Source organism: Myxine glutinosa, chromosome 1, assembly GCF_964187855.1.
Source record: "Myxine glutinosa chromosome 1, kmMyxGlut1.1, whole genome shotgun sequence".
Classification (NCBI taxonomy): domain Eukaryota; kingdom Metazoa; phylum Chordata; class Myxini; order Myxiniformes; family Myxinidae; genus Myxine; species Myxine glutinosa.
Window position 1 is genome coordinate 193,983,030 of NC_136261.1, and position 25,705 is coordinate 194,008,734.

The 25,705-nt window shown below is 50.1% G+C and overlaps 1 protein-coding gene across 2 annotated transcripts in view; it reads right to left on the bottom strand.

Moving 5' to 3' along the window:
• LOC137419324 (thioredoxin-like) overlaps positions 1-11,569 on the bottom strand; it is a 274,666-nt gene extending 263,097 nt beyond the window's left edge. Inside the window, exon 1 of one of the 2 annotated variants that reach the window (XM_078781864.1) lies at positions 11,329-11,531. In XM_078781864.1, coding sequence (XP_078637990.1) covers positions 11,329-11,361 — 33 coding nt within the window. In that variant the 5' untranslated portion in view covers positions 11,362-11,531. Of the gene's footprint in view, positions 1-11,328 lie in introns of both variants that reach the window. The other variant, XM_078781866.1, reaches the window with a different exon arrangement.
• Positions 11,570-25,705: the final 14,136 nt, after the last annotated feature.

The following is a 25,705-nucleotide window of genomic DNA, read 5'->3' on the forward strand; positions in this document are numbered from 1 at the left end:
TAAATCCACCATCCCTCACAACCCCGGGGCACATGAGCACTAGTTATGGGGTTTGGCAGTGCAAGCTCGCCGAGGGAGGGTTTGGATATTTGTATAGGGATCTAGAAAAATGACCATAGGTGACATAAGGAGTAAGTAGCGACATTGTACAGGTAGTCGGGGATGTAGGTAGATTAGCTGGTTGTTAATGACGTGGTATGTGCTTAGTTTAAAGGGAATACAGGGAGCACCAAGTTAGAAGGGCACCAAGTAGATCAGATGATGCCGTGTGTGTGAGAATCTTGATATTGAGCAAATGAGGAATTGCTAGGCAATGCTCGGGAAGGATGTGTGTGTAAGCGTGGGAAAATCTGGGTGCCTGAGGCAATGGTTTAGAGAATTGAAAGTGTACGGAGCAGTGCATGACTGAGTAATGGTGATTGTGTGTTGTGTTGAGCAAATGGTCCTGGAGGAAGGAGGGTGCAGGAAGCACCAGGTGTAGGAGTGATGGCACAGGTGTGCAAATACAGGTGAGCATGGTTGTATGGAATAAATGGTCTGGAATATATGGAGTATGGAATGGATGGTGTGGAGTGAGTATGGTGGAAACTGAGGAGTGGAGTGGTTGGTGCGAAGGGAGTGTATGGGGAGGATGGACCCCTATCACGAATACCCAGGGAGGGTAGTTTAAGAGTTAGGTCGAGGGTATAGGTAAATTGTGGTTGGATATTGGCATCTGTGGTGCGTGTGGAAGAATGGTGTTTGGATGGGTGCATTAGTGACGTGGAAAAGACTGGGCGTGTGGCCTGTTAGAGGGATGGTTGGTTGAGCGCTCCGCCACTGGTAGTCTGTCGGCCAGGTGAGGCCGCAGGTAGGCTCTGGGAGCCAGTTAGAGTTCAATGGGGCCCGAGGATCCAGAGGAAGGACCCGGGTAGCCCAGTGCCAGAGAGGGCACCGAGAGGGGTAAGCGCCAGGGAGGGCCTTCCCCAGGTAGGTTAGCGAGGGGCAGGTACGCTCGGGAGGCAACTTCAGTGGCGGAGGTGCACAGGTAAGTAGACCTGTTAGGGGAGCCACACGACTCAGTCCTGAAATTGTGCAAAGGCACAGGGAGTTGAATCGGGGGAGTGAGACCCCATATTGATGAGCACCACAGTTTGGTCAATGGGAGTTTGGTTCTTAAAACCGCATAGAGTAAGATGGCCAATGGATTGGCAGGGAAAGACCCCGGGTAGTGTAAAGTGTGTTAATGTCATTTAGGAAGTAGTTAGGATTGAAATCTCCTCGCACCATCCACATCCACTCACCTGAGGTGACGTAACTCCACAACATGGCATGTTTTGGTTATTTTTGTGCAAATGTTTGGATTGTGAGACGCATCATGACGTGGGTGTGACATTGTGCTTAATGTTCCATCTCTTCCTCCTTAAGAGGAATTGATGAGAAATTTGAATTTGTGGCAAATTTTGTTAGAGGGATTGTGGTGACGAATTTGGTATTAAGGGAAATAAGGGGAAGACGAGACAGTAGTGACGAATTGGTAAGTGTGTAGATTTTGTAAGTACGGGGAGGGGCAAGGGGGGCAGTGTAGGTCACCTGTGGGGGGCATACGTAGGGACGAACCTTTCTCAGCTCGCTCCCATGCGCCCCTCATTCTGCATTGCCTTGTTTGAGGTGTACCCTTGCACCCTGACCCATGACTCACCTGTCTTCTCTGTCTTCCTTCTCCCAACCGAGGATCGTGCTCTCTGGGCACTGAGGGGAGCTTGCGGGGGGGCCGCGTCTGTGTGCCTGAAATTCCCGCAACCAGCTGCTTGCATCGATGCACCACTTTATGGACCACGTTGTTGTGGCCGAGCACCACCATATGGACCACATGTCTGTGGCCGAGCACCACTCATGGACCCCATGTGTTGGGGCCTAGCCCCTCTGCTGGGACCGGCCACAATGGCCCAAGGGAGATCTTGCTTGCGGACCTCGGTGAGGTGGCACCCAGCCTACAGGTGAACCACCCATAGTCGGCCCCTGTTGGCCATAAATAAAAAAGATGGACGCGTTGTGTGCCTTTTTATTTCCACCAAATAGGCCGCAAGCAAAGAACACGACAACATCAGGAAGAATGACGGACCAGCAGAGCAGAACGAGGAAGACCACCAACAGTGTGTTTGTTTTATTGAACTGTGGTGACTGTGCACTTCGGTGCATTTTGGTGATTGGTGTTTTGGTGCTCTTTATTGGTGCTGGTGCGTCGATGCAGTGCATGCTGTCTCCTCCCCTCCCACAGGATTCTTTTTGTTCCTTAAAAGAAAAATCACAGGTCCTGGGTTGCGTTTTGTAAATAATGAAATAGTGTCACTTGTAAATAATGCTCCCCACCGTTCATGTTTAGGTTGAGATTTAATTCCACAATTCGGTTATCCTGTGGGCGTGAATCTGTTAGGCAGGGTGCAATGCAACAGCGGGACATACTTATTTGTGTTTTAAAACTGTCACACTCAGGGTCAGATTAATTGTAGAGGGAATTACACCTACGTGCCACATTAAGTAAAGTTTTATAGGCCCGGGATATGCCTGGAGGATGAGGGTGCAGTGTAACGGATTTGGGAAACCGTGCACCGTGTGTGTAATTCATTGTAAATATACCCCCATTGTAAATAATGTAATGATTCCTGTAAATACCTCCATTTGTGTAAAGGTCAAAGGTCGTCTCTTTAGCTAGTCCATCGCATACATGTAGAAAATCGTAGGCCCTTCTAAATAGTTATATCATTATTATGTGTTCCAGTTTAAGGCTCTGTTTTCCATTAGTTGACTCTGCATTGCACCAAATGAAATAAGGTAGAATCCCCTTTCAATTGCCCCAGAACCTCCATTGCCAACCGCATTGCCAATCACATTACCAACTGCATTTGACTCCATTACACACGCGGTCAAGCCAATGAACAAGGACATTGCCCGCCCATCGTCATCAGAAGGTGGAGCCAGGAAAGCCCTTGCCGACCAACCAAGGATGAGTGGGTATGGCTCAAGAGGGTGGGGTTATAAAACCCATTGCATCAGCCCCCACGGAGAGAGATGCGTAAGAGGCCAGACGAGAGAGAGAGAGAGTTCTGAGGGAGGTGCGCTGAACCAAGTCAGGCTTGCGGTTCTGCCGAGAGAGAGACGACACTGTCCAGCCCCTGCGCGCGTGCAGCTTTGATGCGCAGCTTTGACGCGCAGCTTCGACGCGCTGCTCCGCAGGGACCAGTTTGCGGTGGAATCGGTGGCCGTCCACTTCCAGCCCCGACGTCCCGTGCGGGATCAAGCTCCAGCCTGAGTCTAGCTGAACCTTCCTCTCCTTCCAACCATCGATCCCTGGCATCCACCTTCCCCAGTCGTGTGAGTCTGCTCGTCGTCTGTCCTCGGTGTTGTCTGGGCTATAAGTTAAGCTTGTTTTAAGAATTGCATTGTGTCTTCTTCTTCTTCTTCTTCTGTAAATTACTTTCGTTTCTTTCCTTCTCCTTGGTTTCTTTGGTTGTGTAAATAGTAGTTAATAAATACCTGTGTTTTTCCTACCTTTGCCTTCTTTCCTTCACATCCGTTCGTTTTAGAGGTTTCCATATTGAGTTCCTGTGGTGCGATTTCGGCCAACGCATATCAATTGGGTTTAGTCTTTGCGAATGGTTCGAACCTCGGGCTGCTAAAAACCACTCGGCAAATAACATCTTGTCCGGGGTTCGAGCGGTACTTGTCTCCCTGTTTTGCGGAGGGATTGGTGAAGGTATTCGGGAGAACACCTTGACCAATAACCCTGATCAATCCCACCTCGCAAAGGAGCGTTACAAGTACCAGGACCGGCGGAGACGGCCAGCTTAACAGGACAAGGGGATTAACCCCCCCTTGCTAACGGGAGAGCCGTCCCCCGTTTCCGTAACAATATATATATATATATATATATATATATATATATATATATATATATATATATATATATATATATATATATGTATATATATATATATATATATATATATATATATATATATATATATATGTATGTATGTATGTATGTATATATAAATATATATATATATATGTATATGTATATATATATATATATATATATATATATATATATATATATATATATATATATGTATATATGCTGACCAAAGACTCAATAGCTCAGTGGGCTGTCAACGCGTAAGTGATGAGGTCCTTGGGTTTGAGTCCCGGGTTGAGTCAGAATTTTTTCACACTAGCCCCATGCAGGAATTTATTCCTGTTTGTTAAATAAAATATATATATTGGCTGACAGGATGGCGTAGAGGTATGCACGCTCGCCTCTAAGCTGTCTCGCCTGGTCTCAAATCCCAACCCTGCTTTCAACTGTCATCCCAGTGTTTTCCAGGCAGGGTGATTCCTCAATGTGTGTGCTGTCGATCGCATGGACGTTAAACTGGGAATCCCATTTACCAGCATGAGTTGGTGGACGTCAAAGATCCCGTAGTGTCATTCACAAAGAGTAGGCGAGTATCGCCGGCACCATGGACAAAATTCCAAATTCCTGCCCGAACTAGTCGAATGTTCGTGAAAGCTGGTTCGTGAAAGACTTGGGCCAAGGTTCCCCTGGCCAACCCCACAAGGTGGGATAATAGTGGCTGTTAAAGAGCAACAACAATATATATATATATATATATATATATATATATATATATATATATTGTTACAGACGCGGTGGTGGATGTTAGTTTACCGAGCGGTTTGGTATGACCACGTCTGCACAAGTTACCCGATTATACTCGAACGTTGACGAGTCGCGCTACGCTAGGTCAATGAAGGAAAAGGACACACGGCTGGGATTCAAATGACACGACACCAAGGGTTCAGTTCTCAAGACCTCCGGAGGAGGTTATATTAGGGCGGAAGGTTAGATTACAACTACAAGAGGGACAGCATAGAAAGACAAGCACTTAGACACACTCTTATATTAACCCCAACAGACGACAGATAAACGGGACAAAAGGCTGACTCACACGGGGATTGATGGCAAGGAAAGGCAGGCAGTCGATGGCTCAAGGTGCACTCTTGGCTCAAGGCAGAATCGACTCGGTCCGGTCCAGAGATGCAGGGAGGTCACAGCGCTCGGAAGGCGACGTTCTTTCTCCAAGCTGGGGGCGCATCTGACGTCACGTCCGGTACGTGGCCGCGTATATCCGGCGGGGAGTGACACGCCCTCGGCTCGTTAGCTCCGCCCCAGATGGAATCGGCACGTCACTTCTCATTTGGTGCGTGCGGGGGGGGTTACCGGCTCCGCCCTTGACGAGGGGCTGACAAGGAGCCCCTTCGTGGTAACCCCGTGGAGCGCATGGTCCGGAGCGCATTGTCAATGGCGGCTAACCGAGCCGGTGTGAGGACGCACACTCCCCCGCGCAGCGCCGTTGTTGTAGTAGTTGTAGTTGTTGTTGTTGTTTGGGGAAGAAGATGGGAGGAGGCATGGGAAGGTCCTAAACTCACTACTGGTGCCATATAATCACATTCTGGTGCAACGAAGAGTCAGAATTAATGGAAACGAGTCCTTAACTGACATAGACTAAGAATAACTAGCAAGATGTCCGAAAGTTGTCTACGTGAGATGCGGTGGACCTGGGCACGACATTTAATGGGGGAAAAAGGGGCAGGTCGGTTCTACAGAGTGTTATTTACAGGCAATGGGACTAGGGAATGGGGGATTGGGGATAGTTGGGGAGTATTGGGGAAATAGGGGAATATTTACAAGCGGATATGGAGGCCAAATTCCATATTCGCAACAATATATATATATATATATATATATATATATATATATATATATATATATATGTAGCGGTTACCGCTGGATGTACATAATCGCCTTGCACCGGCCAGAACACGGCCAGACGCGCCTCTCCCGGGCATGCCCGGACTCACTGTTCCCGGGCACGCCCGAACCTCCCGGGCACGCCCGGTCTCGTCTTTCCCGGGCATGCCCGCTCTTGCCTTTCCAGGGCTTGCCCAGAGTGTCCGGGCATGCCCGCTATCGCCTTTCCAGGGCTCGCCCAGAGCGTCCGGGCATGCCCGCTATCACCTTTCCAGGGCACGCCCAGAGCGTCCGGGCATGCCCGCTATCGCCTTTCCAGGGCTCGCCCAGAGCGTCCGGGCATGCCCGCTATCGCCTTTCCAGTGCTCGCCCAGAGCGCCCGGGCACGCCCAGCCTCGACTTGTCAGGCCGCAGCCAAACACGCCCGGGCAGGTCCAGACTCGCCTTTCCAAGGCTCGCCCTTGATACCCGGGCATGCCCGGTATAGCTTTTGCCGGGCAAACTTCCCGACATAAATGTGTATATATATTGTTGCCCGAAAAAGGGGCTTGTCAGAATACCTGAGCTGTTTTGTTTCAATAAAGCAACTCGGACGAATTCCGTCTTTGGTCGCGTCAATTCTTTCGACTCGCGTTGGAGCGCAGTTCCTTCATTGGTGACCTACCGACATGGATACGGCAGTGACGCTTAAACTGCCTACCTTCTGGGAGACTCACGCGGCTGTTTGGTTCGCCCAGGCGGACTCCCAGTTCGCCCTGCGAGGCATCACCGCGGACGACACCCGCTTCCACCATGTTGTGGCGGCGCTCGGCTCCGCCACCGCGGCCCGCGCCTTGAGCCTCCTCCAGCACCCGCCGGCTGCTGACAAATACGACGCGCTGAAGACGCTCCTCCTCGGCGCTTTCGCCCTCTCACCGGCAGCACGCGCACGGCGCCTGCTTGACCTGCCCGAGCTCGGCGACACGCGCCCGTCCGAGCGCATGGACTATATGCTCTCGTTGCTCGGCGAGCACTCTCCGGCATTCCTGTTCCGGGAGCTGTTCCTCCGTCAGCTGCCTAACCCGGTACGCCTCGCCCTGGCTGGCACGTTGATCACGGATTCCCGCGCCCTCGCCAGGGAAGCCGATAAGATCTCCTCGGCGGGCCAGCACATCGGCGCGGTTACCTGGAGCCCGCCGCCGTCCGAGGCGATGCCCACGACGCCCGAGCGCCCTGCGCGGTTGGAGGCCGAACTGCCGGTGCAACTGGCGGCCGCCACGCAGCACCGCCCGCTTCCGACACGACGGCCGGGGCCTCCACCTGACCGGGCGTGGTGTTATTACCACGCCAGGTTCGGACACAAGGCTCGGACGTGCCGGCCCCCGTGCACTTTCGGCAGGTCGGGAAACGGCCGGGCCGGCGTTCATTCCCAGCCATGAGCGCCGGCCACTCGGGCAACTTGCTGTTTATTCGGGACAAAGCGTCTGGACGGCGTTTCCTGTGCGACACCAGCGCCCAACTGAGCATCTTACCTGCCTCCGAGCAGGACAGGCTGGACGCAGTTTGCGGCCCCTCTTTGGTCGCTGCTAATGGCTCGGCCATACGCACTTTTGGCCCACGCGTCGTCACCCTCTGCTTCGGCAGCCAGCGCTTTCAATGGACTTTTGTTACCGCCAGCGCCCCCGTGGCTTTGCTGGGCGCCGACTTCCTCTGCGCGCACGGGCTGCTGGTCGACGTCAAACGACGTCGCCTTGTCCACGCCGAGACCTTCAGCTCCCTGGCGTGCACAATGAGCAGCTCCGCGCCGACCGAACTGGCGTGCGCCCTCCCGGCAACGAACGAGTTCGCTCGCCTGCTCCTGGAATTCCCGGCCCTCACGCGGCCGACGTTCTCGGCCGTCGCGGTGCGGCACGGGATCGAGCACCACATACCCACTACGGGCCCGCCGGTCTACGCCAGGGCCCGCCGCCTCGACCCAGCCAAGCTCGCCGTGGCAAAGGCCGAATTCGACGCGTTGGAGCACCTCGGCATCGTGCGGCGCTCCGATAGCGCATGGGCCTCGCCACTGCACATCGTGCCAAAGCCGGGGGGTGGATGGCGCCCGTGTGGCGACTACCGCCGTCTCAATGACGCTACCACCCCCGACAAGTACCCGATCCCGCATATTCAGGACTTTTCCGCCCGTTTGGCGGGACGGGTCATCTTTTCGAAAATTGACCTGATACGGGGCTACCACCAGGTACCTGTCCGGGCGGCCGACATCCCGAAGACGGCCGTCATCACGCCGTTCGGCCTGTTCGAATTTTTGCGGATGCCGTTTGGCCTCAAGAACGCGGCCCAGGCATTCCAGCGCTTGATGGACGGCGTGCTGCGCGACCTGCCGTTTCTTTTCGTCTATCTGGACGACATCCTCGTCGCCAGCACATCCCGCGCCGAGCACCTCCTCCACCTCCGAACACTGTTCGGTCGCCTCAGCGAGCACGGCTTAATTGTCAACCCGGTCAAATGCCACTTCAGCGCGACGACCGTTGACTTTTTGGGCCACCGCATCACCAAGACCAGGGCCGTGCCGCTGCCGACCAAGGTCGAGGCCATCACCACGTTCCCGCGTCCCCGTTCCATCAAGGCCCTCCAAGAGTTCCTCGGCATGGTGAATTTTTATCACCGATTCGTGCCCCGCGCTGCTCAGCTCATGCGGCCCCTTTACGAGGCCCTCCGGGGCAAGCCGGCCAAGCATGACATTGTTTGGTCCGCGGCCATGGACGCGGCCTTCGCCAGTGCCAAACGGGCCCTCGCCGACGCAACGCTGCTGGCTCACCCGGTGCTCAACGCGCCCATCGCCCTCACTACGGACGCCTCCAACTACGCGGTGGGCGCCGTCCATGAGCAATGGGTGGACGGGGTTTGGCAGCCACTCGCTTTTTTCAGCCGGCAACTCCGGCCGAACGAGTTAAACTACAGCACGTTCGACCGCGAGCTGCTCGGGCTATTCCTGGCCGTTCGCCATTTCCGACACCTCTTGGAGGGCCGCCCGTTCACGGCTTTCGTCGACCACAAGCCGTTGGTCTACGCAATGGCTAAGGTCACGGAGCCGTGGTCGGCCCGCCAGCAGCGCCACCTCTCCGCCGTGTCGGAGTTCACCACGGACATCCAGCACGTCGCCGGCAAAGACAACGCCGTGGCCGACTGCCTTTCGCGGGCCAGCGCGAACGCGGTCCACCTCGGCGTGGACTTCACGCTCATGGCGGCCGACCAGACCACCGACGCCTCGGTGCAGGCACTCCGCATGGCGGACACGGCCCTCCGCCTGGCCGACATCCCCTGCGCGGGCACCGTCCTGCTCTGCGACGTCTCCCAGGGCCAGCCTCGCCCCATTGTGCCCGTTTCCTGGCAGGCATCTTCGCCTCCATCCACGGCCTTTCTCACCCGGGCCGGAAAGCTTCTCAGAAGCTCGTGTCGGCGCGTTTCGTCTGGCACGGCCTTCGACGAAACATCCGCGACTGGGCCAACGCCTGCACGGCCTGCCAGCGAGCCAAGGTCCACCGCCACACCCAGGCCCCGCTGGCACCTTTCGCAATGCCTGAACGGCGTTTCGACCACGTCCACGTGGACCTGGTGGGTCCCCTGCCCCCCTCGCGGGGGTTCACCCACCTGCTCACCATGGTGGACAGGACCACCAGGTGGCCGGAGGCCGTGCCCCTCACCTCCACCACCACCACCGCCGACGTGGCGCAGGCGTTCATTGCCACCTGGGTCGCGCGCTTCGGCGCACCAGCGGACATCTCGTCCGACCGCGGCCCACAGTTCACGTCTGAGCTTTGGGGCGCGGTCGCCCGTTCATTGGGGGTCACGCTGCACCGCACCACGGCCTACCACCCCCAAGCCAATGGGTTGTGCGAGCGGTTTCACCGCTCCATGAAGGCCGCACTCATGGCCGGCCTTCAGGACGACGGTTGGGCCGACCGGCTGCCGTGGGTCCTTTTGGGCCTTCGCACGGCCCCCAAGGAAGACCTCCAGGCATCCGCCGCCGAGCTCGTCTACGGCCAGCCACTCCGCGTCCCGGGCGAATTCGTGCCTGACGCTACCAGTCCCTGGTCCGCCGCTCGCCAGCGCTCGGACCTCCAGGAGGCCGCCCGACGATTTGCCCCCGTCGTGCCGACGTACCGCCACGGTGGCCCCCAGTCCTACGTCCCCCCGGCGCTTCGCACAGCGGAGTACGTCTTTGTGCGTCATGACGCGCACCGGGGGCCACTCCGGCCGCCGTACGACGGGCCCTTCCGGGTCCTGCGACGGGGCGACAAGTCTTTCATCGTCGACTTCGGCGGCCGGCCGGACCGGATTTCTGTGGACCGCCTCAAACCGGCGCACATGGACGTCGACTGACCACCACGGTTGGCCCTTCCTCCGCGGCGAGGCCGCCCCCCGTCCACAGTTCCCCCCGCTCGACCACCCACCACCACGTCAGACCCCTCCCCACGACCCTCCAGGGGTCGCTTCGGCCGGGTCATCCGGACCCCCCTTAAATTGACCCTGCCGGTGCAGATCGATTCTGGAGGGGCGTGTGTAGCGGTTACCGCTGGATGTACATAATCGCCTTGCACCGGCCAGAACACGGCCAGACGCGCCTCTCCCGGGCATGCCCGGACTCACTGTTCCCGGGCACGCCCGAACCTCCCGGGTACGCCCGGTCTCGTCTTTCCCGGGCATGCCCGCTCTCGCCTTTCCAGGGCTCGCCCAGAGCGTCCGGGCATGCCCGCTATCGCCTTTCCAGGGCTCGCCCAGAGCGTCCGGGCATGCCCGCTATCGCCTTTCCAGGGCACGCCCAGAGCGTCCGGGCATGCCCGCTATCGCCTTTCCAGTGCTCGCCCAGAGCGCCCGGGCACGCCCAGCCTCGACTTGCCAGGCCGCAGCCAAACACGCCCGGGCAGGTCCAGACTCGCCTTTCCAAGGCTCGCCCTTGATACCCGGGCATGCCCGGGCATGCCCGGTATAGCTTTTGCCGGGCAAACTTCCCGACATAAATGTGTATATATATTGTTGCCCGAAAAAGGGGCTTGTCAGAATACCTGAGCTGTTTTGTTTCAATAAAGCAACTCGGACGAATTCCGTCTTTGGTCGCGTCAATTCTTTCGACTCGCGTTGGAGCGCAGTTCCTTCATATATATATATATATATATATATATATATATATATATATATATATATATATGTATATGTATATGTATATATATATATATATATATATATATATATATATATATATATATATATATATATATATATAAATATATATATATATATATATATATATATATATATATATAAATATATATATATATATATATAATTTACCTTTTGGAATTACCCTATAGAATCTTTTAGAATTATCTTTTAGAACACTAGAAATATCCTTTAGAATTAAACATTGTGGGTTACAAAGATTTTTGTTCATTTTGATGGACGATTGACGTAAGAACATAAACATAACCAAATATATAAGCGTCTTACCCGCTTAAACACAAAACTGTCACAAAACCGAAGTCAGATCATCTCACCAGATTGGCTATGGTCTGAATTTTCGCCATCATAGATCGTTCACCTTTCTCAATCAAAAGCTTCTGCAAAAACCACACCTCGCCAGATCGCGTTACTCATAAGTCATAAGCATTGGGAGGGGAAACAAAAAATGATCACGTGATAAATGCTAATCCTCCTGCGTTGCTTCTTCACATCGTTACGTGGCAACAAGTTCCGAGAAGTGTATAGATGCCTCTTCTTCTTCTTTATATTCCCAAAAGTGCGGGGTCTTCCAAGCCGCGAAGCTCTATATATACCACGCTGTAAAAACAAGTCAAAAGCTATAATATTAATAACTCGGATTCCCGAAAATTTAAGCTTTATCTCCCATTCCCTGACAAATATTAATACTGTAAAGCTTTGCTGACACGAAGATCTGAGTGGCACTACGGTAGCGGATATTCGGAGGATCGAAACAGCCGGGGTGTATTCTGATTCACTGAACTGAAAATATATAGAACGATCATTGCCATTCACAACACATAGACCGCGGTGAAGCTACCGGCCGCCATCTTGGTTGGCATTCGATGCTGGGCAAAGGTGATTGCCGTCATGCATTTGTACGTAATTCAGAACATAAAGCGATCGTGTTTTTTCACCTTTTGTGCGATCGTTTTTTCAGTAGTAAACTTATACGGTAGTTACCATAACATTTTCCTTTACCGTACCCCTTCTTTTCACCACAAGAGAATTACAAACAAGCCGATGAAACAGGTGCCTGAAGTCACTGGCGGATCCAGGGCGGGGAGGTACAAGGGGGGAGGGGGAGGGGAGGTACAAGGGGGGAGGGGGAGGGGAGGTACAAGGGGGGAGGGGGAGGGGAGGTACAAGGGGGGAGGGGGGGGAGGTACAAGGGGGGAGGGGGGGGAGGTACAAGGGGGGAGGGGGGGGAGGTACAAGTAGAGTCCCTTTAGAAAGGGACTCTAGGTACAAGGGGGGAGGGGGGGGAGGTGCAAGGGGGGAGGGGGGGAGGTACAAGGGGGGAGGGGGAGGGGAGGTACAAGGGGGGAGGGGGGGAGGTACAAGGGGGGAGGGGGGGAGGTACAAGGGGGGAGGGGGGGGAGGTACAAGTAGAGTCCCTTTAGAAAGGGACTCTAGGTACAAGGGGGGAGGGGGGGAGGTGCAAGGGGGGAGGGGGGGAGGTGAAGGGTGTTCCGCACTCCCTCCCCCCTTCGGATTTTCGACGATAAATTATAAACTTTGAATATTCTTGAACGGCCCTCGTGTCCACATTATTTTGAAACAGGAACGTTCCAGGCAGCTTACCAACGCTCAGAGGTTTTAAATAACTTTTGCTTTATTATAAAACACTTGAAGTGCGACGGTAAAAAAAACATGATTTCGTCACATAAATTCACCGTCCAAAAGGGAATCATCCATCCAGATCACGACGTGATGACCCAACAATGAGTGGAGCATGAATCGAATATGTGACGCGGTAAACATGGGCGGAGCATGAATCTAACATGTGACGCGGTAAACATGGGCGGAGCATGAATCGAACATGTGACGAGGTAAACAGGGGCGGAGCATGAATTGAATATGTGACGAGGCAAACATGGGCGGAGCATGAATTGAATATGTGATGAGGCAAACATGGGCGGAGCATGAATTGAATATGTGATAAGGCAACCATGGGCGGAGCATGAATTGAATATGTGATGAGGCAAACATGGGCGGAGCATGAATTGAATATGTGACGAGTAAACATGGGCGGAGCATGAATTGAATATGTGATGAGGTAAACATGGGTGGAGCATGAATTGAATATGTGATGAGGTAAACATGGGCGGAGCATGAATTGAATATGTGATGATGTAAACATGGGCGGAGCATGAATTGAATATGTGACGAGCCAAACATGGGCGGTGCATGAATTGAATATGTGACGAGTCAAACATGGGCGGAGCATGAATTGAATATGTAGTGAGACAAACGTAAGTGGAGCACGAATTGAATATGTGTCGAGCCAAACATGGGCGGAGCATGAATTGAATATGTGATGAGGCAAACATGGGCGGAGCATGAATTGAATATGTGATGAGGCAAACGAGTGGAGCATGAATTTAATATGTGATGAGGCAAACATGGGCTGAGCATGAATTGAATATGTGATGAGGCAAACATGGGCGGGGCATGAATTGAATATGTGATGAGGCAAACATGGGGTGGAGCATGAATTGAATATGTGATGAGGCAAACATGGGCGGAGCATGAATTGAATATGTGATGAGGCAAACATGGGCGGAGCATGAATTGAATATGTGATGAGGCAAACATGGGCGGAGCATTTATTGAATATGTGATGAGGCAAACATGAGTGGAGCATGAATTGAATATGTGATGAGGTAAACATGGGTGGAGCATGAATTTAATATGTTATGAGGTAAACATGGGTGGAGCATGAATTGAATATGTGATGAGGCAAACATGGGTAGAGCATGAATTGAATATGTGATGAGGCAAACATGGGCGGAGCATGAATTTAATATGTGATGAGGCAAACATGGGTGGGGCATGAATTGAATATGTGATGAGGCAAACATGGGCGGAGCATGAATTGAATATGTGATGAGGCAAACATGGGCGGAGCATGAATTGAATAGGTGATGAGGCAAACATGGGTGGAGCATGAATTGAATATGTGATGAGGCAAACATGGGCGGAGCATGAATTGAATATGTGATGAGGCAAACATGGGCGGAGCATGAATTTTATATGTGATGAGGCAAACATGGTCGGAGCATGAATTGAATATGTGACATGGCAAACATGGGCGGAGCATGAATTGATTATGTGATGAGCAAACATGGGCGGAGCATGAATTGAATATGTGACGAGCCAAACATGGGCGGAGCATGAATTGAATATGTGATGAGCCAAACATGGGCGGAGCATGAATTGAATATGTGACGAGGCAAACATGGGCGGAGCATGAATTGAATATGTGATGAGCCAAACATGGGTGGAGCATGAATTTAATATGTAATGAGGCAAACATGAGTGGAGCACGAATTGAATATGTGATGAGCCAAACATGGGCGGAGCATGAATTGAATATGTGACGACGTAAACATGGGCGGAGCATGAATTGAATGTGTGATGAGGCAAACATGGGCGGAGCATGAATTGAATATGTGATGAGGCAAACATGAGTGGAGCATGAATTGAATATGTGATGAGGCAAACATGGGCGGGGCATGAATTGAATATGTGATGAGGCAAACATGGGCGGAGCATGAATTGAATATGTGATGAGCCAAACATGGGCGGAGCATGAATTGAATATGTGATGAGGCAAACATGGGTGGAGCATGAATTGAATATGTGATGAGGCAAACATGGGCGGAGCATGAATTGAATATGTGACGAGGCAAACATGGGCGGAGCATGAATTGAATATGTTATGAGGCAAACATGGGAGGAGCATTAATTTTTTTTTCTTTTTTTTTTCGTATACTGAATCGAGGCTCGTGAAAGAGCTAACATTTATTCACAAACAAATCAACCAGACAAACAAAATATATAAAAAGAGGGAGCGGAAGACAAGATGGGGAGAGAAGGGGAAGCACACAAACACAACATTTGAGAGCAGGGAGAAGTGTGGGAGGGAGAGGGCTTGGGGGGAGGACGCATGGAAAGGGGGGGGGGGGGGGAGGTATAAAACATAAGGGTACCAAGGACTTCCAGGACAGAAGTTGGTATTTAAAAAAAAAGAGTGTTGGATTTTGGGTGAAATTAGCAGGGGTAGAAAATATCAAGGTTTTGGATGGGGGGAGATAAGACCTGGAGGGTGGAGTGGGATTGAAGAGAGTGAGGGAGTTTGTTCCAGAGGCGGGAGAAAAGAGGAATGAAGGAGTGAAGGTGAGCAGACAGTCTTGCTTTTGGCAGTTTAACCATAAGAGGGTTGCAGGCAGATCTTGTGCGACCTGTAGGAATATTTGGGGGACAGAGCCCAGAGAGAGCTGGGGTGGGGGGGGGGGCAAGGCCAGAGAGGAGTCGGTAGAAGACGGAAAGACCAGCAACCTGCCTGCGGTGAGTGAGTGAAAGGCCCTTGGAGTTAGCTTCATCGTGGGAGATTCCAATGATTCTGAACGCTTTGGTTTCAACAGTGTGAGGCAGGAGCTAGGTGTGAGGCAGGAGAGCCAGACCAGAGGGGAGAGCAGTAATCCATAGAGCTGCGGATGAAAGCCTTGTAAGTGGTGAGGTGCTCAGGTGTACCAAGGAAGGACTTCGCACGACGGAGGATGCCCAGTCGGCGACTGGCTTTGGAGGCCAGATTTGAAATGTGGTTTTCCCAGGAAAGATCATGGCAGATAGTGAAACCCAAAAGCTTGAGTGACAGAACTTCTTGGAGAGGATTATTCAGAAAGTGGATGGGAGGGTTGTCCAGTCGGTCTTTTCGGAGAGACATCGTAAGAGTGTGAGATTTGTCAGGATTGAAAGACATGTTCCACTTGTTTGCCCAGTCTGTGATTTTGTCCAGGTCTGCAGAGAGTGAGGAGGCTGCAGACTGCCGATCTGAGGGATGAGGAATGGAGCGACAGAGAGTAGAGTCATCAGCAAAGAGATAGAGAGGATTTTCAAGAGAGTCAGAGAGATCATTGATGAAGACCAGAAAAAGCACACGGCCCAGAACACTGCCTTGGGGAACTCCAGCCTGAACAGGAAGAGGAGATGAGAGAAACCCATTCAGGGCCACACGTTGACTATGACTAGAGAGGAAGTCCGCCATCCATGCATGGAGATTTCCATGGATACCAAAGGAGGAGAGTTTGGTGAGGAGAGCGGGGTGCCAGACCATATCGAAGGCACGTGAAATGTCAAGGGAGACAGCTCTAATTTCCTGTTTGGCGTTGAGGACCTCCATCCATTGTTGAGAAAGCAGAAGCAGCATGTCCAGAGTAGAGTGACCAGGTCTGAAACCAAATTGATGGTCAGAGATCAAGCCATTGGAGAAGAGGAAAGATTTCATATCTGAAGCAATGATGGATTCCATGACTTTGCTGATAATTGGGAGAAGGCTGATTGGTCTGTAGTTGCTAGGATCTGTTTTTGCACCTTTTTGTGCAAAGCGGTGATGTTGGCTGATTTCCAAGCAGATGGCAGATGACCTTGAGCAAAAGACAGGGTGAAGAGAACAGAGAGAGGGAGTGAAAGAGCAGAAGAACATGATTTTAGGACCCATGGGCTGATGCCGTCAGGACCAGTTGCAGAATCAAAGTCGAGGGTTGACAGAAACTTTTCCACCTTGTCAGGAGGAAAGGACACATAGTCCAGGAGCAGCTGGGTACGACTGGGTACGGTGGGTACAGAGAGGGATGGGTTTGGGACACAAGATTTAGAGGCAAACACAGAGTTGAGGCATCCGCTTTTTCACGTGCGGAGTCAGCCGTGTAGCCGTTTGAGGTGAGGGAGGGGATGGAGGGGGAACAAACACCAGAAACAGATTTGACCAGACGCCACCAGGATTTGGAAGAGGGAGACAGATAAGATAGTTCGGTCTTGAGAACGGAGAGATATTGTTTCCTGGCTCTCCTGAGGGTGGACACACACCTGTTTCGGGCTTTGTGAAAGGAAATGAGATTTCCTTCCTTTGGATTTGCTTTCCAGGAGACGAAAGCAAGTTGTTTCTGGGCAACAGCCTCACCACAAGATTCTGTGTACCATGGACGGGAGGAAGGGTATGACAACTGAAGACAAGATGGGACAAATCTGTGCATGAGAGAGAGCAATTTACTTTGAAAGAATTCCCAGGATGAGTTGATTTCAGAGGCGGTAGAGATGGGAGACCAGTCCAGATGATTGATGGCTGCTTGAAGACCGTGCCAGTTGGCCTGAGTGAAATGCCAGACTCGTCGACACTGAGGAGGCTCTCTGAGAATGGTCAGAGAGATGTCCACTTTAACAAGCACATGAACAGATGAGCCGATTGGAGCAGAAGAAGAGCAGCAGACATTTTCAGGGAAGTTAGTCATAACCAAGTCCAGAAGAGAAGATGCTCCGTTGACTGAGATCCGGGTCGGGAAATTGACAGATTGTGTCTGTCCCAGTGAGTCGCAGAAGTCCTTTGCTGAAGAGCCATGGCTGATGAGAGAGTACCCACACCCAGCCAACTGGCATGGTGACAATTGAAATCACCACATGTGAGGAAGAGAGAGTTGGGATGGGTAGATAGAAGTTGGTCCATATTATCAGACAGCGAGATGTAGATGGAGTCATCACTGTTTGGTGGACGGTACAACACACATATGAACAAAAGGTGGGAGCGAAGGGGAAGCCGTAGCCAAAGGTATTCCTGGGGGTGAGGTGGAGAGAGGGCAGTGAAGGGCGAGTGAGGAAGAGAGTTTTTTTTATAAAGATAGCAACCCCACCTCCAGGACGAGGCTCAGGTCTATCATACCGGAGGAGGGAGTAACCTGGGAGAGATACCAAGGAATCAGAGACATCATGCCATCTGCGAGGCGCCATTTTGCGCGCCCGTAACCTCGTGCGCGAGGACGCCATTTTGCGAACCTGCCGCCCTCACTGCTTCGCTCCCCTCATGTCCCTCAATTTGGTCCTGGGTCGACCCTGCCTCACTCTCCTCTACCGGAACCCAGCCGTCTTGATCTCCCATAGCGCGACTTTCAAAATTCGGGTTTTTGTTTTTGTAAAACAAAATCAAATTTCGGTGACTTGTAATTTTGAGCGCGTTAAGCGCGCTTCGGGTCCGTATCTCACTCCCAGACACCAATTGTTGCGGTCCACGGATTAAAGATGTTATTTACCGAGCGGTTGGTATTACCGCGACCGAACAGTTCCCCCGATTCTTCCCCAACTCACCCGATTCACCCAGACGTTGGCCAAATCGCGCTATGCCAAATCAATGAGAGAAAGGACACGACGACTGGGAAAGAGGAAACGACGCAAGGGGTACAGTTCTCAAGACCTCCGGAGGAGGGTATAATTACAGTGGTGGAGAAAAGGGGTAGATTACAAGGCAGTGAGGTAAAGACACAGAAGAGATGGGCACTTAATTACCGTCTTATCTTATCCCAGAGAGACCACAGACAAACGGAACAAGGCAGACTTACACAGGGATTGATGGCAGGAAGGGACAGGTAGGTCGATAGCACATGGTGCACCTTGGCTCGGGGACAGGATAAAGCACGGTCCAGAAGATGCGGGGAGGTCTCACAGCGCTCGGAGGGGACGTCTTTCTTGCTTCAAGCTCAGCGCGCATCTGACGTCACCTCCCCCTCACTGCGCATGCTCAGCCGGGAGTGACACGCCCTCGGCTGGTTGGTTCCGCCCCACTGGGGCCGGTCCGCCGCTTCCATTGGGTGCGGGGGTTACCGGGCTCCGCCCTTGACGAGGAGCTGACAGGGAGCCCCTATTTGGTAACCCCGTCGAGCACATGTTTGATGGCGGCTCGTTGGGAAGGCCTGGTGCCCTCCCAACACCCCCTACCAACCAAGCCGGAGTGAGGACGCGCACTTCCTGCGCTCGTTGTTGTTGTTGTTGTTGTTGTTGTTGTTGAACTGTGAGGAAGAGCTGCGTGGAGGTATTGGGAGGTCCTAAACTTCCTAACGGTGCCATACAATCACATTCTGGTGCAACGAAGGGTCAGAATTAATGGAAACGAGTCCTTAACTGACATAGACTAAGAATAACTAGCAAGATGTCCTATAGTTGTCTTACATGAGATGCGGTGAACCTGGGCACGATATTTAATGGGGGAAATAGGGGGAGGTCGGGTCTACAGAGTGTTGTTTACAGAAAATGGGACTAGGGAATGGGGGATTGGGGATAGTTGGGAAGTATTGAGGAAATAGGGGAATATTTACAAGCGGATATGGATGGATGCAAATCCCATATCCGCAACAATATATATATATATATATATATATATATATATATATATACATTAAAGGAAAAAGGCACATCCAACCAAAAAATTAACGAGATATACTCTTGATCTAGTAATAAGCAAGAGCAGGTGCGGTCTTAAGTGACATTTCACCTGCTTCTCAGCGAGCTTCCTCAGATCGATAGATCCCAAGTCTCGGCACTCGTCCCTTTTCTTCCCGAGGCGACGATTCATTTCTGGTCACATGCCGTAGCGAGAGGTCGATTGAGGAGTGTTTTTATTTTGCCAAACGTTAAGCAATAAACATGAATCACATAATCGATGGTCTGCTCTGCTCTTTGTATTATTTACTTGTAATCTGGTATTGTATTGTTATGTTTGTGGGTGAAGAGGATGGTATACCATAGTGGAGGCAGGATTGTATCAGGATAGCATGGACAGTGGATGTGTAGTGTAGGAGACATTTCGATGTTATTAAGTAGTGAAACTGGAGCTTAAGATTGTTTATGTGTCTTCACATGGAGAGGAGGGGGTGGGGGGTGGAGCTATGTTAACTAGGTGGGGATTAAAATTAGTTTTCCCTACATTTTTACAATTATAACAAGGCTGGCCATAAAATTACAATAACAACAATCGTCCCCTGCAAGCAGGCAGAGTGATCGGCAAATTAACCGCGCCTCAACACGATCGTAACCGACAGGCCATGCCCCGAGCTTCATTGGGCAAGCCCGACCATGGGGTGATTCAGTGGAACTCGGCGATTGGACAGAGTGACGTCAGAGCTGGAAGGTTCGAGCAGCAAGAAAAGGAGTCTCTCTCTGGATCTTTGTTACCTTCGCAAAAGCGGAAGGTTATGTTTTGATCGCTGTGTATTTATTTGTATGTCTGTGTGTGTGTGTGTGTGTATGTTATTCGCATAACTCAAAAAGTATTCAACCGAATTGCATGAAATTTGGTGGGATGATTGGTTATTATACGGGACACATTTGATTAGATTTTGGGAGCAATCGGGTCAAAGGTCAAGGTCAAGGTCACGAAAAGGTCAAAATCGTATTTTTACCATAGCGCGGTCAATTTTTATCCAATTGGCATGCAACTAATGCCAAAATGTTCAGAATTCAATGCCCGATCTTGTGATATACGACATGACCCAGTGAAGACATTACCCTTGTTAGCGGTTGGGGGTCAAAGGTCAGGGGGGTCACGACCTTGCAAAATGTGCGTTTTTTGTCATAACTCGGTCAATTCTTATCCGATTTGCATGAAATCAGCACCAAACTGTTCACTGTTCTGTTCCCTACACTCCCATGCCAAGTACAGAACAGTAGCTACGGCGAAGGTATGCGCTCTACCGAGTGCCCGTTCTAGTTCACACTCGGTTGGTTCATGCGCTCGGGGAAGGAGCTCGTTTTTGCTCTGTGTGAGCTTCTGAGAGGAAAACTGAGAGAGAGAGCGGTTTGGATAACTTTTATCAAGAGGATGAAGTGTCTCTGGCTCTCTCTCTCTCTCTCAGTCTTTTGTGTTCTCTGTCTCGGTCTGACTTTCGTCTCGGGCGGTCGTTTTGTCTCGTGTGCGCTCATGAAGAGAACTTTTTGGAGCTCTGTGAACCTTTGAAACGTTGGAGGAGGGAGTGTTGTTGGACTGTAGTGGTTTTCGGGGGAGCTGGAGCCACGTTGCGTTCGGTGGTGGAAGCGAGGAATGGCCGTTTCACTGGTTGCTTTTAATAAACATTGGGTGTTTTCAACGTTTAAATAAACAAAACCTGGACGTTTTCGACGTGGGGGTTTGGTGCCATTGTCGGAGCGCTTCCCGCGCGAGTGGCTACACCGGCAGCGACGACCAACAAGCCCCTCAACACAGTTTGGATCAGAGCTGAGTACCGGCCGCACAGAGAAAACAATTAATTTTATTACTTGCAAAATCAAAGAGTTTTCAAGTATATTGGTCGGTTGTGTTTGTGGTTCTGAGTGGCGTGCTGATGAGGAGGGTAGTGTCGTTGAAGCTGAAGGGAAAGGTGTATGCTGCATGTGTGAGAAGTGTTATGATTTATGGGAGCGAGACATGGGTAATGAACGTAGAGCAGCAACGAAGGCTGGAAAGGGTGGAAATGCAAATGGTTCGGTGGATGTGTGGAGTATCGTTGAGAGAGAGGAAGACAAATGATGAATTGCGAAAGATGATGGGAATAGAGCCTGTGATTGATGCTGTGAAGAGGAACAGGTTGAGATGGTTTGGTCATGTGTTGAGGAAGGATGAAAGTGACTGGTTGAGAAGAGTGATGGAAATGAATGTAGAAGGAAGAAGAGGACGGGGAAGACCGAGAAAGACTTGGCTAAAGATGGTGGAAGAAGAAATGCGGGCAAGGGGGTTTATAAGGGGAGATGCAGAAAATAGGGCAAAATGGAGAAGATTGTCATGGGGACCGCAAGGCTAACCCCCGCTCGAGCAGGGGAAATGGCCTTAAAATGCATGTTGTTGTTGTTGTTGTGTTTGTGGTTCTGTCTGTCTGTCTGTCTGTCTGTCTGTCTGTTTGTTTGTCTGTTTGTCACCGGCCTACAGGTCACAATTTTCAACCGATCTTCACGAAACTTCACCAAATGGTAGAGTTGGTCAAAAGCAAGAAGCCTATTGTTTTTGGGGTTAATAGGTCAAAAGGTCAACATAGGCCAAAGGTCACCAACTTTGCTAAATTTCTAAAATCCTCAATTTTCATCCGATTGACTTGAAATTTGAAGACGACTTGCATATCTGGTCACTGAATTCAACCACCAAGTATTTTTGAGGTCAACATAGGCCAAATTTCTAAAATCCTCAATTTTCATCCAATTGACTTGAAATTTGAAGAGGACTTGCATATCTGGTCACTGAATTCAACCATGTATTATATTTTAGGTAAACACAGGCCAAAAGGTCAACATAGGCCAAATTTCTAAAATCACCAATTTTAATTTGATGGACTTGAACTTCTAAGAGGATTTATATATATGGTCACTGAATTCAACCACCATCTATTTTTGAGGTCAACATAGGCCAAAAGGTCAACATAAGCCAAATTTTTAATATCCTCAATTTTCATCCGATTGACTTGAAAATTGAACAGAATTTGCATATTGAGTCACTAAATAGGGAAACTAACTATTTTTGAGGTCAAAAGGTCAACTCAAGGTCAACCTTCCAAAATCATCATTTTTCATCTGAAAAAACATCACTTTTCATCCTGTTGACCCGAGCTTTGATCAAGATTATAAATTTAAATCTTCATGAAATGGACAATTTGCTGTATCAATGGAAAACCTTTGGTTGGGGGGCGGATTTTGCAAGTATCATGCTCCGCATGACATCTTCTTGTTTTATCATTCCCCTGTTGTGTATTTGTGTCTGAGCGGAGACGTCTCACGTTAGGATTTAGTTTACCTCACCTTTCATTTTCACCTCTTTTGTATTGCATTTATTTTCATTAAATTATTGTGTTGCATTTTATTTGTCTTGTATGCTTATTTTGTTTGTGGGTCTGAGAATAAACCCGTGTGGCTTCTGTCCAGGTAAGCACCCGTTGCCTTCTGTCCTGCGTGCGCCATAAAAACAATGGCCATAATTTTGGCTACGCGCCTCAGAATAAAGGTCCGTTATGGCTGTTTGTCACTCAGTGGTTTTAACTGCCGGGCTGACAGGACAGTATGTATGGGGGAAAGTGGGACTGTGTGCTAGTTCTTGTGTTTGTTTTTCTCGAACATGGTTTGCTTTGTCTCCGGGTTGGACGTGGTGATGTGTCAGTTGGGCAATTGGTTGAGTTTCCATTTGCTATTGTACATGTGGCGGCGTGGTGTTAGGGATCAAGTGTTGTTGTTTGTTGCTCACCTTGTACAGCTCTTTGCAAATTCCACTTTTTGCCATTCATATCAGAGGTGTGTGTTATGTGGGTTGTCCACAGTTTCTCCAGTTATACCACCCTCTCAGATATTGACGTGCCATGCCTCGAGTATAAATCTGTGTCATTTGTTTGATGTCATGTCTAGGACACGGGTCCCATCCAAGTCAAATTTGTGGCCATATTGCAGGCAATGACCTGCTATGGCTGACTCTGTCACTTTTCAAGCGTAATTGTTCCATCATATTCATGTAGCCTTTGTTTAAAATTCCTTCCAGCTTCACCAATGTAGAGTTGGTCATAGACTCTGCATGATGAATGGTAAAAACTACTCCTGATTGGTTCCCCGTTGATGTCCTGTCCTTTAGCTTTTAAATGATATTACGGTTGGTGTGTAGAGTTTGTATATGACACCAATCCATGCTCCCGGGTAGTACGGCAGTACACAGTACTCAAGCGTGTCTGTCTCCTTCTGCTCTGCCTGTTTTGCTTCTTCCGGGGTGAGGAGTATTCCTTTGCTATACCCATATACCTTGTACAGACTCCTCTATCTACTCCAATTTATTTAATTGCATCGGCTTTTGAAGATGACACAGTCCGAGAACATGCTACACTGTGTTTATTGATGATTGGGCTGCAGGAGCTAAAATCTAGTATTACGTTGGTGTGAGTTGCTTTCTAGGCTTCCAAACAGTTCCGGTAAACCTCCACATCCAAAAACACCAATTTGGTCTTTCTCTTTCAATTTCATTTGTGAAATTTATGCTGGGAAATACTCGGCCAGGTTGTCCAATAAGGAGGTCTACCATGTCTCTATGCCCAATGGTGAAAGTATCATCTACATACCTCTTCCAGAATCATAGAAGTCAAAAGGGCATAAAAGGTGGGGGTGACTCAGGAAGTGGGAGGAGATCTCACTGACGCTCGCAGTGAAGGTTGTGCCAGATCACCTTAGAACAACGCCGAGTCATGCCCAGTTGAAGCGCTGAGCTCCACCTTATCCTCCTCTCCGTGGCCATGGGACATTTGCACTGCTGGAGTGCTGGGACCAGACCCAGTCATCCTGTCAAACTTTGTTGGGTTTCCCCGAAACTTTATTTCTGTTTTGTGATCCACGCTATTGTCTTTCTATTGTGGTATGAATGGGACCAGCTGTTAATCATTGAGGATTTTATGTTTGTTGGGCACATATGGGTTATACTTAGAGAGTAAGGGGTTATTTATTTATTACATTCTTGTCACTGATTGCTTCTTGTATATTCCCCTCCACGTGCCATTTCTTATTAAATATACCTGGTCTCAGGGGTGAATTCTCGTTGTTGTTCTCCTGGGGTGATTATAAAAGACCTGTCGAGGACTAATTGGCCACGGTGAGTTAACACTGCACATCCGTACCATGCCGCATGTCAGGCTCACTCTGCCTCATTAGCATATGACATGCGATGCCAAATCAGCATAATGCTGGGCCAATTCGAACTTCCAATCCATATGGTATCACAGCATTTAGACACAAGATCCGGTGGAGAATACCCTGGAACTGTTGACCATCATATGGACGTGTTGAGATGACTCTGGATTCTAACTGGGCAACGAGGACAACAGTGTGCGACCATAACAATATTCAATAAATTCTCCTACAACGTCACTTATAATAACGTTGTTTCACGATAACGTCACTAACTTTTCTAACAACGTTGTGATGCTTCCATATAACGTCGTTGGTTTCCATCATTGCACCGCATTTTTCTACTTTCCTCCCTTCTGTGCCGAATAAGGAACTGCCTGCTTCAGCGGAACAGCATCTCAGGGAGTTGGTTCAGGATACATTAGCTACTGTACACGTATGGATGTAAAGTGGCAAGAGGCAGAAGAACACATTCCCTACTCAATACTCATGCCATCTTGCTCCTTGTTCACCATCCACCTGGTGAACTTATGGTATTTTTGTGATGTGAATTCTGCTAAACATCAGGACATACAGGCATCGGGGGAGGTGGATCCTGCTCCACCATCGTCCTCCTCACAATAGCCTCCTCCCACACCATTTCCCCTACACTCCACTTCCACAAGCTAAATCCACGACCATTGTCAGTACAGCACTTGACTTTCCATGTTACTTTTTTGTTATTTACCTGAGTAAGCATGCAATTTTCTCGTGAGCAGGAAGGCCCACTCGTGAGCAGGCCATTGTTGCTCTGGCGGAAAGAGAGTGGCAATTGTATATGTGGGAAAATTGCATGCTTAGTTGCAGGTTCCCCAGATAACCCAGATGGCAGAGTACTGGTACAGTTCATTAGAGGACCTTTTTTTTTTTTTTTTTTTTGTTGTATACTGAATCGAGGCTCGTGAAAGAGCTAACATTTATTTCTCAAACAAATCAACCAGACAAACAAAATATATAAAAAGAGGGAACGGAAGACAAGATGGGGAGAGAAGGGGAAGCACACAAACACAACATTTGAGAGCAGTGAGAAGTGTGGGAGGGAGAGGGCTTGGGGGGAGGAGGCGTGGCGGGGGAAGATGGGGGGGGGGGGAAGAGATGTATAAAACACAAATACACCAAGGACTTCCAGGACAGAAGTTGGTATTTCAAAAAAGTGTAGGATTTGGGGTGAAATTAGCGGGGGTGGAAAAG